The sequence below is a fragment of the Phoxinus phoxinus genome (genome assembly GCF_949152265.1).
Source record: "Phoxinus phoxinus genome assembly, chromosome: 15".
NCBI lineage: Eukaryota > Metazoa > Chordata > Actinopteri > Cypriniformes > Leuciscidae > Phoxinus > Phoxinus phoxinus.
Window position 1 is genome coordinate 19,429,983 of NC_136890.1, and position 19,731 is coordinate 19,449,713.

A 19,731-nucleotide genomic window follows, 5' to 3' on the forward strand; every position below is an offset into this window, starting at 1 on the left:
GAACATGTTGAATTTCAAACATGCTTCCTATTAGTTTAAAACTACATATATAAATATAATATTTTTTTCCTGCCCCTAAATGGTGAAGTGGCATCAAGACACAAGAGAGCAGTGCTGAGAAGGAAGTGAGGTTGTGATAGTGTTGATCCATCCACTGTGGGAATCCCTCAGTTAAGTTTATTCAAGTGTACTATTAGTATACTTCTTTTAAACTAAAAATAAGATGGTATACTTTGTCTTTTTATGTACTTCTCAGAAACTTAAAACTTTAAGTATACTTGACTTATTCTCAGAAATGTCTAAGTATATTTGGCCTATACTTGAACTCAATTAAAATATTAATTAAGTATTCTAAGTACACATTGTAGTTGTGTTTACTCTTTTTATTGAGGAGTAAATACTATAAATATTTTTTTTTCACATAGTTGAGCATACTGTCTTATAAACTTACATTGTTTGAAAATATTGATTTGTAAAGAAAACAGATGTGTTCCTATTTCTGAGTATGTGAATTGTCGTGCAGTCCACTGGTAGTGTAAGTAGGAATTTACTTAAAATCTACTTAAAGTACAGTTAAAAGTACATTTCAAGTATAAAAATTGCCTAAATAGGAACATAGAACTATACTTAAAGTGCAAAAATAATATATAAATAGTAAACTATAAGTTTGATGTTAAGTTCACATAAAGAAAACTTGCAGGTATACTTGCAGTTTAAAACTACTAAACTAGTTGTTTACTGAGAGTATACTTCAAAGTGTACTTTCATAAACTAAAAAATGCACTACAAGTATTTAACTAGCTGTATACCTATAAGTTCACTTGTAGTATAGTTGCAGTACAAACACAAAACGTTTTTGTGAACTAGTTGTGTACTCAAAGTTTACTACTGATACACTTAAAATATACATAAAAGTGTACTTTTATATACTAAAAAGTGGGCCAATTTAGTCCCAAGTAGTATTGAAATAGTACACTTACAAGTATACTACTAGTACATCGATATTACTTACTACAGTACATAAAGTATACCTAAAATTAACTTGAAGTATAATTATTTTTGTAAGAGGTGTCCATATTCATCTCTGTAGTTGTTCTCTAGCCTGTCATATTCATAGCTGATACAGTATGTGCAGCCACAGTTGCTGAGGAAGCATTCAAAGGTCTTGCCCAATCAGGATACACGTGTAGATTGAACATTTGAAGACCCCATGTGTTCATGGCAAGAGACACGCACAGAATTCCTAGGATGTTCATCACAAACCCTGTCTTCACCTGTAAACATCACACATCTTATTTTGCAACTGAAAACAAAATTTGTGTGCTATGAAATGATTTTAATGTGTTTTTGTAGTTGTCTTCTTACCATATCCTTGACCATAAGGTGTCCGGAGGCAAATGCAATTGAGTTAGGAGGTGTGGACACTGGAAGCATGAAAGCGTAAGAGCAACCAGTTGTTGCTGGAATCATGAAGTACAGTGGGTTGACTTTCACACGGATGGCCTGAAAATAAAGTATTTGGTTGATGTAATGTCACAATGTAATACTACAGTACAGTATCTACAGTACTACAGTACAGTATCAAATTCATCACAATTAGGCAGCATATATGTTTGGGTCAGTAAGATTTATTTTGTATTACATTTATTAATTATTTAATTTAAAGCAACACCTAGGAACTTTTCCTCTTCGGTCACCCTACAGGTTTGAAGCGGAATTGTCCATTACCACTGTCGAAATTATTTAGCCTACCGCAGCCTACTGTCGCACGCACGCTCGCTGTTTATCCAGCACCGTCTTTGGAATGAATGAGGTCCAGAGACAAGGTAGAGTATGTTGCATGATTTCATGAAAGTATGATGTATTGCGACATCAGAAACGAAGAAAAACTAAATAATGACTATTGTAACGCTTGACGTAAAGCAAGTAAAATTTTTAGTTTTCTTATGTCTCATTAGAACTACAGAAACGCGACCCAATCTGGCAAACTTACATAGTGTGGTTATAGCAGATAAAGAACTGCAAAGCGGAGGCATAAGTGCCTTTCACCCTGTTACGACTTGATGAACCACTGAAACGATTTTGGAAACATTTTAAGGTAAAAAATCTTCTTTAGTGTTGCTTTAAAAAGGCTGAATTAAATTGACCAAAAGTGAAAGTAAAGACATTTAGAAAAATAAAAATGTTACTGTTTTCTGTATACTGAAATCAGTATAAAATAATACATTTGAAGGATCATGTCACATTGAATATTTAGTTTTGCCATCACATGAATAATTTACATTGTAAAATAAGAAAATACATTTAATAATTTATGATAATATTTATATTTTTACTGTTTTTATGAAATATTAAAAAATACATACATAAATACACAGTGTACTGTAAGTCACACATAGCAAACTGAACTAGTTGTTTACACACATAGTAAACAACTAGTTCAGTAGTTTTATACTGCAAGTATACTTGCAAGTTTTCTTTACTATGTTCCTATTCTGGTATAAATTTTTATGCTTGAAATATACCTTTACAAGTACTTTAAGTAGATTTGAAGTAAATTCCTACATTCCAGCTTGTTATTAAATATTATATATACATACACAGTGTAAATCACACATAGCAACAAACTGGTAACACAAAGTTGTGCTTTAAGTTTGTCTGTACCAGTTCAGCGATGACAGGGAGAAAGATGATGATGGTGGCGGTGTTACTGGCAAATTCAGTGAAGCAGGCGATGAAGGCTGTGATGAGCATGACTGCGACTGCGGGAGGGACCTGGGCGAGAGGCTGCAAGTGGTTTCCTATCCATACTGCTAACCCTGACTCCTATTGCCAAAAAAAGTCTTCATGGTTTACATCAAAGTAAGGTTGTTTTGTTCAATTATATTTTTTTTTTATAATTTCAACATTGCCTTCCAGCGAATTATCAACAATACGACTGCATTAAAAGAACCTTTTATGCGTTAATTACAATTTTAACTTTTAGCTATGTAATGTCAAGTTCCAGCTTGTATTTCAGCGAAAAGCAGATAATGAGGTACCTCACAGCCTTTGGCCATTGCAAATCCACCACCCAACAGCAAAATAATATTCCATGGCACACACTCTTGAGCTCTTCTCCATGACAACAGGGGCACATAAGGAGTATTTGAGGCTGGAGACAAAGATAGAAATTAAAATGACCAAGCCGACTGACGATCTCTGCCACTGATCAAATGAAATGTTTACTATATATATATATATATATATATATATATATATATATATATATATATATATATATATATATATATATGTTTAAAACTACATTGATTTTAAGACGGTTACATTCTACAACTTGCTTAACATTCAAAACCTCTGTGTTTGATTTCTGACTTTGATTACACCTTTTGAACTGCACAAGGAAAGAAAATTGATTGCATGACAGCAGATGAAATGAAGACATTATCCTCATTGGAATGAATTAATACATTTGACATTATCAGAATGTCTGATGGTTGCCACTTTTCACAGCCTTTAATATAAAATGCAGCCTATGACCAGCATATTTACTTCTTACTATACAGAGAATAATACTATCACAATATTCATGCTTTACATGTGGTGTAAACTTAACTTCAAGTACATAGTAGTACTATACTGAATCAACCTCTAAAGTTCAGCACAAAAACCTATTATAGGTAAACAACAGGGAACATGTTGAATGGGCTCAGCCAAAAAAATATGACGTTACAAAACACTTTACAAATTCACACTTCAGACAGCAAATGACCAGAAAGCCATAAGACATCTCAGCAAAGCTGGTGACAATAATAATGCTGCAGCTACAGGGTTTTTTTCTGTTGCTCAACAGGCCAAACAATAACAAGGTCATGGGTTCAGTTGGGTTTACAAGAAAACTAGTTTAAAGATAAAACTTAAACATTGAATGTAACTTGCTCTGGATAACAGCCTCTGGCAAATGTATAAATGTACAATTTACAATGCTGTTCCACCTCCAGAAACAGTTTAAAGTTGCAGAGATACATATATGTCATTTGAGCAAACACAATTTATCACTAATACTCAAATGTATAATTTTACAGAATTTTTAATAAGCCAACTAGATTTTAGAAGCAACCAGCCACTAAAAATATGCAACTAGAGAGGGATTTGTTTTGCAAAGTGGATTATTGAAAACGAGGAAACTGATTTTCCCAATATAGACTATAGAAATGTACACAGTGTAAAAGACACGTAATAACTTGGGAGATTTGTGTAAGATTAAAATAATCTCTCTGCACACAGTTCTCTGCTGGATCTCTCTAGACTCACTAATCTGAATCATTAACATTCCTCGTCTTATTCAACATTAACCACACTCGCACTCGCTAGAAACCTTTTTGACTGGCAGAATAAACTGTGCTACTGGAAAGTTACTGAGGTAACTGAATGTAGCAACGATGTTTGTGCCTACTAGAAATTCACAACAGAAAACCGTTCATTTTACAAAATTCAAGCCTAATATAGACCTATGATGTCTTAGGGGCATGATTTATTATATACATATTAATAATATTGATTTATTGCTGAGTTTCCTCAATTTAAAGTTTTATAATTTCAAAGTCCAAGCTCAATCTCACAGCTGACAAAACAGAAAAATCAATAAACCACCCACTGACCTCTTGAATCAAACCACCAGCGGAGAGATGGACGCTGGGATGGAAAGAAAAAGAGGATGGAGATGATGATGACTCCAGTAACAGCGTCAGATACATAGCTGAGGGGAAATAAACACACAGACATTCAGGGAGAAGCAGTTATCATTCAGTGTTGCTTATTTCAAGCTCCAATTAGCAACATTGGGGCAAAGTGAAATTATTCAGTGTGAACTTAAGATAAAAAAGCTGTTCTGTTTTGAAATGTTCTACTGAGAATTAAGTCATGGACCACTGATGCTATTAGGGTGAATACTTACTGACTACACCTTTAATACTAGCTTCATATTGGCTGCATCCAACATGGATGATCATCAAATGTTCATTGTGGATTATAAAAAGACATTACAGACAACATGAATTCTTCCTTTTACAAATGTATAATCAACCTCTTTCCCCTTTAAATAATTTACAGCTCGAAATATGATATGCTGTCAAATGTCGAAACAATGTTACAGACAAGACATTAATGCCAGCAGCAATCCTGATTTCACATCTCAGCACATTAATATGAACCACTGAATCAATGTAATTGCCATAACCCAGCTAACCAATTCATCATCTCATGTTTAGAAACAGCGTGCTTTCAGTCATGTTCCTCTCATATAGGTGTTGAATAACGCATGCACACATTATTATGTTCTCTCGGTTTCTATTTCTCTTTAAGTTGTGGGATTATCTTGGGTCTTAACTATAGGGATGACTCAAGATGAACTGACATCCTGCAGATAGAGAAAGGTTAGCTCAGTGGAGGGAGCAGATCAACTGGTCTGTATTTTTGAACCTCTCTGTCCAAGTGCATTAGTGTGATGGACCACGAAAGAAAAAAACACACAAAAAAAAAAATGGTGATAGGTGGTGGAAACATGCTTAAACATTACAGAAAATGTATGTGTGTGTATATTATATCACATGTATATATTAAAATAAAAATTCTAAAATGTATATAAAATAGTGCTATTTACATTAGTCTAATTAGACGATTGACTTATTTCAATGATTGACTAATATAAACAGCACTATTTTTTTTTTAGAATTTTTATTTCCCTCCCCAAAAATAAAAACAATTAAAGCAGTATAACTCCTAATTGCATTAATTTTTCATCATGAACAATAGACCAAATCCTAATGGCACAGGTTAGCACACATTAAATGCATTTGACCTTTACATAATGGAGGATGGAATAAATATGTTTAATATGTCTAAATGTATTAGATAATAAATAATGACAACCAGCATTCAAACATTGTCTCAATTTAGGTGACAGTAGACATAATATAATGATTATTAGTTTAGCAAATTATGTTGTTAAAAGAATGACATGCTATTAAGCTGTTTGTATTAATGGTCTTAAAACGGAAGGGGAAAATAGTCCCTCAGGAATTGTACATGTTTTTAGTGATAGAATTCTAAAAAGGATATCTTTGAGGGTCAGCCTATTCAAAACCTATGAACAGACACCCTATTCAACCTGAAAAACGCTATTCTAAAACCCCATTTGTATATGACTTTAACAAAATGCTCACATATGGTTCATGCTTTTACCTGATAGTTTCAGAATATTAGTTTTGATATTGCATTCATCTTACATGCATCTCCATGTTAAAATGTCATTACTCTCACCTGTGCATGATTATCGTTTCTATTTATGCTGTTCTCCATCTTGTAAGAAATAATATCTTGACAAAGGCTACTTGTACCAAAATGCAAATGTGCTTAAGAGAGTGTACAGTTATATACTTTTGCATTAAGGTTTCCCTTTTAATTTGCACTTCTTAAGGTTTGCGTTTGCTTTTATTTTGACTCATAATGAGTCCATAATTTATCAGTACCTGCCTGTCACTGAGATATGTCTTACCCTTTGGTGAAGAAAACCGACCATCCTGTTACAAACTTCGGATCTCGCGTGAACAGAAGGATGGCAAAAATAATGAAGAAAAAAGCGATAGATCCTTCTGCAAACCTAGGAGAGGGGAAGAATATATCTTAATTTAATTCATGTCAGTAAGCACAACAGAGGGAAGTGTTTAGGATGTTCAAATGCTCCACAACCTACTTTATTGGGCCCAGTTTCTTATAGTCCTCATCAATAACAGCTTGTGCTTTTGCTTCTGCGGCTGCACGTTCATCATGTTTGCTAACACAAAGTCTGTGTAGAAAAAAAACAGGCAGTAGTACATGTACATGGGCATGGAACGTTTTCAAACTGGGGTCCTGGGACCCCCAGGGGGCCCAAGAGAGTACTACGGGGTCTGTGGACAAGTTCAGAAAACATATTAAAATATTAAACTGAGTAATTTAACTCAAATAAAATAAATAGATAAATACATCTAACAGAACAGTACTATAATTAATAGGGGGAAAAACATAATAATGTAATGTAATAGAAATAATAATATAGTATTTTACACATTTATACATACAAATATATAGCTGCCTTATAATTTTAGGATTTGAGGATGCATGAGGATGATCATATTTTTGGCTATGTGGCATATAAAAGATTGAAAAGCCCTAATATAGTATATGTGTGTCATTTTATAAATTTAGACTGCGTATTTACCGTGTGTTGATCCCGCCATAGAGGAAAGCGATCCAGATCCAGCCCAGAAAGAGGAAGACGAGCATGAGCGGGAAGGCGAAGATAAACCATGAGCCGAAGTTTATGAGGTCACATTCAGGGAAGTAGCTACAGACACAAACATACAAGACACTGGAATTAGCTTGACTGTTTTTTGCTCCGCCCATGAAAATAGTTTGAACTATTTTCCACAGACTCCCTAGTACTCCCTTGGGGCCCTCTGGGGGTCCCCGGACACCACAGCAGAATCGCTAGTATCAAATAAACATCCAGGCGTTTCGTTCCTGAATTAATCACTTTCGGTTTCGAATGACTCCTTTAAGTAAATTATTCAATGACTCATTCATAAAGACGGTCGTGCCACATACTGGCATATCAAAGTAACCTGTAGAAAGAGTAGCTGAAAAAAACATCACTAATGCGCCATACTTAGCGTTTATAAGTAGGCCTTTATACATAAATTATATAAATCTTTTTTGCTTCACTTTTTGTCCTTATCACAACTTTAAGATAAGGCTGTCTAGAGAACATGAAAACAGGAGTTTTAATTAGCTAGATATTCAGTGTCATTTTTAAACTAAGGAGGAATAATTGAGTGTCAGCTGTTTTGTATCTATGTATTAAGTGCTTTCTTGATCGATTTTTTCTTACAGAGCCAGATAATTTTTTTATTTTTTAATTCTAATTCATTCTAATACATTTTGTCATTTAAAGGCCAAAGCAGAAGTAAAAAGAAATGTTGATCATATCAGCTGTAAAGCGTGTTTTTGTGTAACCTCAGCTCTTCTTTTGTCTCTCCTTTTTGTCTAGTCATTATGAGACATGTTCTTAGCCGATTAAACATCAGTGATGAAATATGGTAAATGATTGGAGGCTGTAGCCAAATGAGTTACTGCATTACATTCACAAAACCTAATCTAATCACATCTGAAGTATGCAAGAAAGTAAAACAAATATACACTGCATTAATCTCTCAGTAAGTAAGTTTCCATTCGAGATATACTGTATAAAGCTCACTGCATTGCATTGTTTTTATTTCAACAAAACAGTACATACCTTTGATCTCTCACTTCATGTAAGCCAATAAGTTAAACCAAGAAAAGTTAAATGTCTATTTGGTATAGTCTGATAGACTCGCAATTTTGGTTTACAATGCATCATTTACATGCAAGTCATGAACAAACTAGCTCAAGAGCTACAATAAACTGCATCCACTAAACTAGCTCTCAGTCTTTCCCCACAGCAGGTGGTACACTTTCAGATCTTTATGTCCTGATGGCAGCACTTTTAGACTCTTTAGCTACGGTTTCTATATCACAAAATCCGGATTTTCCCCCCCCCCTTTTAAACCCCTTTTAAATTTGAATAAATAGAATGATTTTGAAAAAAAGTTATGACAATGACAAAGAACTGAAAGATTCAATACTATTTCTTAGGTTACTTGGGTAAATCTGTGACACTGATCATGTGAACGCCTTTGTAGAAAAGGTCAAACCAAAGCACACATGATGTTCTTTGACCATTCTCAAATCATGATAGTTAAGATGGGTTCTTAGGTTTTTCATGAAATTTTGTAGTGTTGGCATTTTGCATCAAATTAGAACATTACTAAATATAAGCACCTTCACTTGTGGTCTCTAAATTATTGAACCCACTGTACATCTATTTTTAAAAGTTCCTTTATGAACATTGCAGATTTGATCCTAGAATAATTTTTAATTTAATTTAATAAAAAAAAGACAACAAATATGTTCATTAAAATGTTTTCAATTTGATCTAAAAAGCTAATAGTGTCACATCTCATGCTTACTACAAAAGTATTACTCTGGAAACTCAAATCATTTGTCTTGCCTGGGAAAACTGAAGCTGGGATTTCGGCCATCTCAAACTCTGTGGTAATCCTGAGTGGAAAACAAACTAGGTTCCATTCTGGCTTGTTGTTGGTGACCTAATTACTTGGATAAACAGCTTTTTCAAAGGCATGTGCACCCAAAATTCTTGTTGGTACATTAGTTGAAAGAGTATTTTATTTTATTTACTTAAGTCCAAGATTGTGTGTCACACAGTAATCATCATATGAAGGCAGACTACAAGAAATGCTAGATTAAAAGTGAGCCAAGAAAATAAACTGACAAATGAAGTCCATGGCACTAAGAAATGTATTCATATTAGCGTTAATTAAAGCTAATGTACTCATTTGGATAGCGCTGATTTAATTCTGTAAACTGAAGCCTGGCCTAAATAAAGATTCTCATCTTTGACATTGTTTCGTTGAGAGAGTTAATGGAGATAACTGCAGATAATAACGGAGTGTCTTCCAGCACTGATATTGAAAAAATCATATAGCCATTGCGCTGTCAAAAGACTAATTTTCTGCCAATTAAGTATTTTAGAGCTGGACATATTCATTATAGACATTTCCATAAAATAACCACAACTCTTCCATGAGCACTTATAGTTTTTCTTCTTTGTTCTTTCACTGTGCCTCTGTGTCTCGCCTGCACTTTTTTTTCATGAGCACTTTTAACTTTTAGGTTGAATTTCTCATGTTGTATTCCTCTTATGCAAGTCAACTTGAATATATGCGTCTGGTAAATTAATATATAGATGAATAAAACGATGAATGCAAAACTATTACTATGGTAATTTACCATGGCATCCATGGAAAAATGGTATACCTTTTGAGCTGACCCACCAGGATCAGGTTGGGGGCTGTGCCAGTGAGGGTTGCAGTTCCTCCGATGCTTGCAGCATAAGGTATACAAATCAGAAATCCCTTCCACACTTTCATCTGGTATTCCGACTCTCTTCTGACCACTTCCAGATTCGTTTGCTCTGATCCGTCTGTCCAGTCAGGTCTGTGAGGTTACAGAGGGGACTGAATCTCTTAGTAATGACTCAGACTTTAATATTTAAGGTTATGAAAGGATGTTCTAACAAGTTTTCATATTCACGTGAGAACATTTATATGCTTAAAAACTCCAGACTATTATTACACTCATTTTGTTGGACTGCAATAACTGCAAGTCACATTATACTGATGATGTTACCATGAATGGTACATTTATTTCAATTATAACAACTCTTGTAATATTTTTTGCATGTTATTAAATGACTAAATGTGACTAAATGTGAAGACTAAATGTGAGACTAAATGTGAAGACGAAGTGTGCATAATACACTAATCTATATAAATGATATATAGATCAGATCAGTATAGCATCAAACAGCCAAAGTCATGTGATTTCAGTAGTTTGCTGTGATCTCTTTGAACCCATTAACTAGTGTCTATATCATTTTAACCTGATCTCAGATCAGTTTTATACATTTGTAGACATTTAATGGCATGATAAATAAAATAAAAATGAAGAGTTGTAGTTAAGTCTCTTACTGGTCTGATTAACCAAGCTCTACATAAATCAAACAAAACAAGCCCTACAATTTAATAAAATAAAACAAACATATTATAGAGACACATCATGTGGTATTAGATGATTTGTTAATTACATTAAGTAGATTACACCTACAATAAAACATTTGCAGTTGGTTTGTAAAAGGTGCTTTTATGGATATTTGGGCTGGGTTTTCATTGCATTTACACTGTTCTGACCAGCAGGGGTCACCCGTGTGTAGCATTTTGAGCACGAATCATTTTGCGAAGCAATTGGTTAAATTAATTAAAAGTTTCGAAACACTACGTTTCTCGCATCACTACTGCTAATAGACGCACAGACACGCAAAATATGTTGCTACTGCATAAATAGAAACATAATTCCTGTAGCAGATGTAGGCAGGTGGAGCTGGGGGAGGTGGAGGGTTTCAGAGGAACTCTGCTAGCAAGCTGAAGGACTAGCCTACAGCAAACACTGAACCAGACTATTTAAATGTTTAAAAATCTAAATGATCAGCAGAGGCCAATCAGCTTGTGCTACGAAGTAATGATGTAATTGCTTGCAGATTGCATGTAAATTACCTATCAGACCCTCTAGAGTTTCATGACTGAACTAGATATATCAAATCTTCAAGTTCTTGTGTTTGATATTTAAGTTTGCTTGTTCAAAGAAAGTCACAAATAAATGATTCTCACTTACCTGTCATCTGTGGTTAGTATCTGTTTTTCAAAAGGAAGCACATGCATCTTCACCTGAGAATCACCTGCAATGGAATGTTTTATTTTTATAACTTAGAATAAAATAAAATAAATATTTTTTAAATAAAAGGCGGCCTCTCAGTATCTTTACACATTAAAGAAATCTTGACTGACAAAAAAAAAAAAAACTTTGTTCAGTTCAAAATTATCCATTCAGATTGTAGGGCCTATATCATGTTGTCATGTGTGCAGGTTGATTCCACACACAAATAATAAAATAAATATTCTCAGACCAAATAAATCTAAATAGTATGCTGATGTCATGATTACATTCAATAAAAACGTGAAGGACTTAAAAATGAAGGACTTTTCATTTCCTAACACACAGAATATGAATTTCTCCCTGCTCTACCAACCCTCTGGATCCCGCTTGACCTTGCAGTTCTCTTTTAGAGTCTCAAGATTTCCAAACAGACTTTCCAGTATGGCGTTAGCAATGGGCAGCATCATGGCTGTTGTGGCTGTATTACTCAACCACATTGACAGGAAAGAGGAAGTGATCATCATGCCTAAAATCAGCCTGGATAGGAAAGAAAGACAAGTTGAGTCACACCTAACTAATATACTATTACGCAACCATTCCTACAATAGTTAGTGCAATAAAATGTGACCACACAGTACACACTGTGTACATAGTAAAACTGTGTCAAATGGTGAAGCTTAAAAGTTATTTTATTGCCTATAAAACTGACAGTAGAATTTATATTCTATCAAAACTACTTTTCTGTCTGCACATACTGTCCAATAAATAAAGATAAACAACTCCACAATCAATAGAGTATAAAAAAATATGTTATGTATCAAAAAAACATAGTCAAAAGAATATCACGCTGTGAAATAATACCATTTATCCGCAGAAACACATTCAGTATTAAATTACATGTTTTACTTCTTTCTTTTAGTTTTTGTGATAAAATATGTGGGATAAGAAAAGCTATAAAAATAAGCAGAAATACTTTTGTTGCATTGTATCCTATTTATCAAATGTTGTACCGACTAATAAGATTGATTTCTGACACAGATATTTGAGTAAATTACCAGATTTTATATGTAAGTAAAAGACAAAATTTCAGTGTTTACCATCTACAATTGCTAAAACTTAAAGACAACCTATTATGCGCTTTTTTGTTTTTAGGATCAACAAGAATAGGTTTTCATGCTTGAATGTAAAAAAAAACACATTATTTTTCACATATTACATTGTTTTAGCACCTCTTTCCCCAGTCTGTCTGTAACACCAGGAGCTGCGTTTCTCAAAAGCATCATGAGCCTAAGCAGATCGCAGAATCATTAGCACCAATGGTCTCCACGATCAACTTAGCTCACGATGCTTTTAAAAAACGCAGCCCTGTTTAGTTCCTTTCTTTATGAAGCCCCTCATTTTGAAAAGCGCATTGTGCTCTCATTGGTCAGCTGGATTAGTGTGTTGCGATTGGTCAACCACTTCGAATTTCAACACAATACTAACGCAACTCAACCAGGCCTCGCCTCCTTTTTTTCATATGCCTTGGGCAGGAATGATTTAATTTTAAATCAAAATGCATCAGTACAGGCGCGCCTCAGGGTTGTGTAAGTTCACCCGTCCTGTTCACCATTTATACTAACGACTGCACCAATAGTTTCCCGGGCAACTTGTTTTTTAAATTTTCTGATGACACTGCCATTCTTAGTCTACTTCATACATACTCAGATCCATCGCTGTACTTTACGGAAGTTAACCAATTTGTTTTGTGGTGTGACAAAAACTATCTTACAATTAACACAAAAAAAAAAACAGAGGAGATGTTGTTTGACCCTCGGTCTGTGGGGGATCATACCCCCTTGACCATTCACAGAGAGGATATAAAACAGGTCACTTCATACAGGTATCTGGGCATCCACCTGGATAACCAGTTAAGCTGGAGGGACCATGTGGATTATGTATGTTCCCGTTTACAGCAGAGACTGTATTTTTTACGCAGACTAAGGGTGTTTGGTGTCAGTCAGAACATTATGTTTTTATTTTATCAGGCAGTGATAGAAAGTGTCATCAGGTATGGGATGACAGCGTGGTTCGGTAACCTCTCTACACAGTCAAAATCAAAGTTGCAGCGCCTGGTACAGACCGCTATGAAGGTGATGGGGAGGACTGAAAAGCTCTCCCTTCAGTCCATCTATGAGCAGTCTGCACTTAGGCAGGCGCAGAGAATTTTGTCGGACCCGTTCCACATTCTCCGAACAGAATATGAGCTCCTGCCTTCTGGTAGAAGGTACAGAATACCTAAAACTAGATTGAATCGGTATAAATACTCCTTCGTACCAGTTTCCACCAAAATTTTAAATCAAAATCTAAATTAGAAGTTGTGTGATGATTTGTATGAGATAGGCCTGAGGTATGTGCAATAACGCTGTGTGCTGTATTTTATCATTTTTAGCTATTATATTTATGTATGTGTAGTTGTGTATTTATTCTATTTCTATGTGTATTTATTGTCTGTAACGGCAGCGATGGCACTTAGCACTTTTGAGTCCACAACAAATTTCCCCCAGGGGACAATAAAAGTATATTCTATTCTATTCTATTCTAATTTTCATGCTCAAACAGCAACATTAGACACTAAAGAAAGTTGAAAATGTAAAAAAAGACAGAATCTTTCTCACCAGGCAGGTTTCACTCCTACAATCTTCAGCACCTTAAGGGCTATACGGCGATGGAGACCCCACTCCTCTATAGCAGATGCCATCACTAAACCACTCAGGAACAGGAAGTTAGTCTCCAGGAAGTACTGCGGACAGACCTTCCAAGAAGGCAGTATTCCCATGGTGGGGAAGAGGCACACGGGAAGCATGGCAGTCACTGCCAGCGGGAGCGCTTCGGTACACCAGTACACCGCCATCAGAAGCACCACATACAAACATTTGCCCTCCTGGACAAAGAAACAGATGGATGTGTAGATGCAGGGATGAGTTAATAAGGATTACTGTGACTGAATGGAAATTCATTTTCTGTAGGCAAGCAGATGTGTGCAAATATTCGTCAGCAAAATTTTCACTAGACATTCTCAGAGCAGAGAGCAGCACTTTCAATTTAGAGTAAACCTGTTTAAGAGTTAAAGTTCTTAGGCGTATATTAAATATTTTAAATTAAGTTTAAATTGTATTACAGATACATCATATACACTTTTTGACACCTTTAGAAGGCACTATGAAATATGGCATTGGCATGATGCTAGACCTTTTCTCACAACTAATTTCACTTTTTTCAGCCATTTTAAATTACTTTTAACCAACTCATTCTTGGTTCATTATTAATCAGATCATTCTTGGAGGATGAAGTGTACAGTGGCTTGTTAATAATCTCATAAATTATGAACATATTCAAACCAGTATTACAAACAGAAAGTTTTTGCCTTCATTTTGGACAATATATCGCTTCATAATTCAAAACATAAACTTATTTTTGTTCTTTCTGCTTCAATAGTGCCCTTCAATAACAAATGATTTTCACCTTTTGTCAAAGGTCTAAGACGTTTAGGCATTTTTGTATGCCTAAGTGTTAAAATTATTTTGGGGCAAAAAAAAATAATACATTCTATAATTCAAACATGTTTTTTTTGCAATGGAAGCTTGTCACTAGAGCAGTACCTTTAAAGGGTTAGTTCAACCAAAAATGAAAATTCTGTCATTAATTACTCCCCCTCATGTCGTTCCAAACCTGTAAGACCTTCGTTTATATTTGGAACACAAATGAAGGTATTTTTGAAGAAATACAAGAGCTTTCTGACCCCCCATAGACTGCAACATGATTGAAACTTTCAAGGCCCAGAAAGGTAGTAAAGATATTGTTAAAATAGCCCATGTGTCTACAGTGGTTCAACCTTAATTTTATGAAGCGACGAGAATACTTTTTGTGCGAAAAACAAACAAACAAAAAACAAAAAAAACGACGACAATTTCTTCTCTTCCGTGTCAGTCTCTGATGCTGTTCAGGTGAGCACCACAATGCATGCGTGTGATGCTGGCGCAGGAGCCGGCCAATACGGAGCTGGCGATCTGACGTAGAACCCGGAAAAGACTTTTATGTTCAAACCGTAGTCAGACAATGATGGAGAGACTCAAGAAGAAGTGACATGCAACAGGACATTTCTGATTGGTTAGTTGATGAATTTATGTAGCTTATGTGTAGTTATCTTCTAGTCATTGATTAGCATAGCCTGTCATGATCTAGCATAGCCTGTCTGATAATCTATAAATTGTGTTCCGGGGGGAGGGGTTTATGTAAATTTGAGGGTTGGTGATGTCACTATCCCGGGAAGAATGTCATGTAGTCCCTACCAACCGTTTGTTGTAGTCCTTAAAAAGCTATTTCTTTGAAAGCAAACATATTTGCTTTTAACTTTGAGCATTGCAACTTTGCAGATGTTGTTCGCGCTTAAACAGCAACATTACACTAGCTAAAGTTAGAAAAGTGATATCATAATCAACCATCCCTTTAAAGTCCGCGTGAACCGGAAGTTGCAAACGACTTTTCTCAAGTGTTGTGACACATTTCCGAGTGAAACGGAATATTGAACAGAGGGCAGGGTTTTACTTCAGCGCTCCTCCTCTCCATCTCTTGCCCATAGCAGAGTAAAGGTTTGAGGGGAGTGGTTAAGCGATTAACCAACCCAAGCCGCCTATGTCATCAGAAAAAGAACCATTCCAGACCCGGAAGTAACTTTTCAGACTTTGATTAAAGATAACCACGGCAAACAATTTTGTTCTGTGTATTAACTTGCACGTATTAATTGTTCACCACAAGACTAGTAATATCTGCTAACAAAGTAAATAGGGGCAATTTTGATTTCATGCCGACTTTAAGGTTAACTGTTAGTAGTACTATACGAAACTAATATGCACTTTTTAGGTGTAAAAATAAATTACAAAGATGTCATTTTAAGGGTACTGCGCAGTGACAAGATATTGTACCTAAATATAACGTTACCATTTTTGAAAGTTTGGAACAACATAAGCTTGAGATTTTACATTTTTGGGTGAACTATCCCTTTAAGAAACTTGTAATCATGCTCTTTTTCGTCTACTGATAGAAAATTATATTTTCTGAAATAGGTCGATATCTGCGAATATTTACACTATTTTAATCAACTGTGTGACAATTCTGCTGCTGTAATGTATAATTAACAATCCTCTGTGTTCAAAAGGCCATAGCAGAAGGTGACTGATTTGAACAACACTTTACCTTTGGTGGCACAACGAAGAGCAGCGGGAGCAGCAGTAGCGGGGCGAGTATCAGAATGAGCTCTTTGCGCGCGCACCAGAGCTTCCTTGAAAACTTTGCAGAGTCCATTGCGGCATACAACCTTTTTTCCTTTCCTTGTCTTTGCACTGGGACAGGCTGAGGCTCAGGCGCTTGGTCTCCAACTTTATTACTTTTCCTTTATTATTTTTTAGCACAGCGGGAGAAGATTAACTATTGGCTTACTCGTTAACTCCCTAAAGACCCCTCGACTTTAGCCTTCAACGTGAGTCGGTCTACAGCGCCAAGAAAGATGAAGAGCAAAGTGTTCTGCTTCACACAGACTACAAAGAGAGAGTAAGCATTACATGAATACTCTGTGTGAACTCAAGAAGTGTTTGTAAAGCGTTGACATTAGCAGTTACGGTTATAGGTCCCGCGTGCGGATGATTATTTTGACCTCACGTGTTTCTTAAGATGTTTGCTGTAGGCTAATTCAGAGTCACTCACTATACTTTTGAATACCAGTATTATTTAGATATTTGTATATTGGTTTCCACTTAGTTATAATAGTAGGCTGCATATAAATCAGATGGCCTAAATTATTACTTTTACTCAGCTTATATGCTATTTTGATAATACTCAAAACCATGCCTGTTTGGCCACTTATATTTCTGGAATGCATTGCTATTGCTAGACTGGGCCTGTGTGCCATGAATTTAAAATATACCAACGGCATTTCAGATGTTATGCGATAGCATTTTAGTGACTGCGCACTTAAAGGATTAGTTCACTTTTAAAATGAAAATTCTGTCATCATATACCCTTAAGTTGTTTCTAAATATATTTAGAAGAATGTCAGTAACCAGACAGTTTCTGGTTCCCATTGACTTCCATAGTATATATTTTTCCTACTATGGAAGTCAATGGGAACCAGAAATTGTCTGGTTACTGATATTCTTCTAAATACCTTCCTTTGTGTTCAGCAGAGGAAAGATATTCATACAGGTTTGAAACAACTTAAGGGTGAGTATATGATGACAGAATTTTAATTTTAAAAGTGAACTAATCCTTTAATTCAACTGATAAAACATACTATGTGGTGTACTTAACTAAACCAAAATGTTTTGGACCTTAAAATATACTTATAGCTATCAGAAGGTGCTTAGGGCCATGTGATGAATCAAAGTTCATCATAAGTGACCAAATACATTAACAGTATGTGACTAATATTTGTATATAGACTGTAAATAGTGTACAAAAAAATTATGTTATAGCCTACATGACACTAAATTGTTGCAGTAAACAATAACTAAAAGCATAAAATGCAACCTAAAACACCCTAATGTACAAACTAAGGCCCTGTTTACACGAGAACGCTCGCGGGTAAAAACGTAAAAATATTTTATCGGATGTGCCTTTCGTATACACGGCGACAACGTTTTTGGGGCTTAAAAACGCAAAAAAGTGAAACCACCCTCCAGAGTGGAAATCTTAAAAACGCTCCACCATCGCGTTCCCGTCTAAAGGGTAAAAACGCAAAAGTCTGCTAGACAGTGAAGGCGTTGCGTACGCGTTTACGCCAGTACAGGAAAATAACAAAATATTATCAAACTAAAATATAGCATTAATTTCATTGACAAAAAAAATAATAATAATTGAGCGACACGCGAAGAGCACCAAGGGTTAAAACAGCAGCTTTACCGTATGAACCACATGAAAAACTGTGTCAGCGGCTCTTTCACTTTCAGTGCTTCACGTTGCCACCTAGCCGCCTGGAGTGCACACTACATCGAATTTCACACACTTTTGTGTCACCATATGCACACAGATTTCCCCCTCATAACGCTCGTCTAAACGCGCAGAATAAAAAGTGATAACGCAACGCCACTTTTGCGTTTTCTCTTCAGATCGTTTCCGTGTAAACATAGCCTAAATGTATAACTCAAGCCCTGCCCTACATTTTTTCTTGTTCAAGAAGCCACTCCTACTCGGACACAATATGGCACAATATGGCAAAGAAAAGACTATCGCAACTTCCTTGTCATGTCAACCCTAAAGCAATAACAATTTAATTTGAATAAAATGTGATAAAATACACAAGGACTTCTGGGAAATATTTTTCCATTTTATTTTTTTTATTGTGCAGCACATTAAGGGAAAGAGATTAGCTATGTATTTTCCTTCCAAAACCTCACATTTTGTTTTGATTTCATTTAGCTAAAATATTTTTTTGATTGCTTGAGGTTTTTATGTTTGTGAGTTTTATTTTCATTAATGATAAAAGCCTTGATGCACTCTGTTTCGTTGACAAATAATTTTTATCAGTGAATGAAACTTGTATTTTTTAATTTAATACTCTTTCCCTGGAAACGCACTGAGCCACACTATTCTGCTATACCGGGATCACACGTCATTCTTATAATACACACTGTTTTTAATGCTGCGTTCACTTATGGTGCACTGTCTGACCCTGCAGTTTAGATTATTACTCATTGCGGCTGACTCAGATCCTGTTAGCAGCAGCAGCAGTATTGCAAAAAGAAGATTCAGATTTTGTTTGTGCCATAGTTCTGTACAGTTCAGCTATTATCTAGGTTACTTAAAGGGGCTGTAGCATGTGTTTCCAAACAAATAATTGATTATTGACTTTCTCAGCTACATTGATTATTGACTATAGACGTATTTATTAGCTAAAAAGGTTGATCCCCTGGGAATTTATCATTAACTGCTGTCCGGTGCATTTTTTCTTGCATCTTTTGAAACATCTTTTGAGGCTTAGTGTGGAGTGGAACTAAATCAAACAGGCAGCGCTCAATGATGTGCCCTTTCAATTATAGTCCAGAAACCCACACAGCCTCAGCGGGACCAGGACTTAGCCAGGGCAACAGAATAAACTCTTATACTGTATTCAAATATATATATATAAAAAGCTATATCTGATAATGCATGTGTTCAAGAATGCCCACCCCAAACTCCATTGGTTGAAGCACATCAAGATGTTCAGCAAGTTTCAAAAGTGCCACGTTGTTTTCACTTTTTAGGGGAATTAACCTATAGAGCTGACTTAAAGGTTGTCTAGGTAAG

At 35.4% G+C, this 19,731-nt stretch overlaps 2 protein-coding genes across 2 annotated transcripts in view; one reads left to right on the forward strand and one right to left on the reverse strand.

Moving 5' to 3' along the window:
* Window positions 1-17,033, reverse strand: slc13a3 (solute carrier family 13 member 3). Its single transcript, XM_079638847.1, has 13 exons — window positions 16,648-17,033; window positions 14,070-14,335; window positions 11,786-11,949; window positions 11,371-11,434; window positions 9,958-10,137; window positions 7,262-7,387; window positions 6,755-6,847; window positions 6,557-6,661; window positions 4,662-4,759; window positions 3,042-3,154; window positions 2,665-2,826; window positions 1,366-1,503; window positions 1-1,274 (listed from the first exon to the last, which is right to left on the reverse strand). Exons 1-13 carry the CDS (start codon window positions 16,753-16,755, stop codon window positions 1,098-1,100), a joined length of 1,794 nt encoding a protein of 597 aa, XP_079494973.1. The 5' UTR covers window positions 16,756-17,033; the 3' UTR covers window positions 1-1,097.
* Window positions 16,677-19,731, forward strand: part of mc3r (melanocortin 3 receptor) — a 17,182-nt gene continuing 14,127 nt past the window's right edge. The window contains exon 1 of the mRNA XM_079638848.1: window positions 16,677-17,001. The gene's annotated coding sequence lies outside the window, so the exon portion shown is untranslated. The remainder of the gene's footprint in view (window positions 17,002-19,731) is intronic.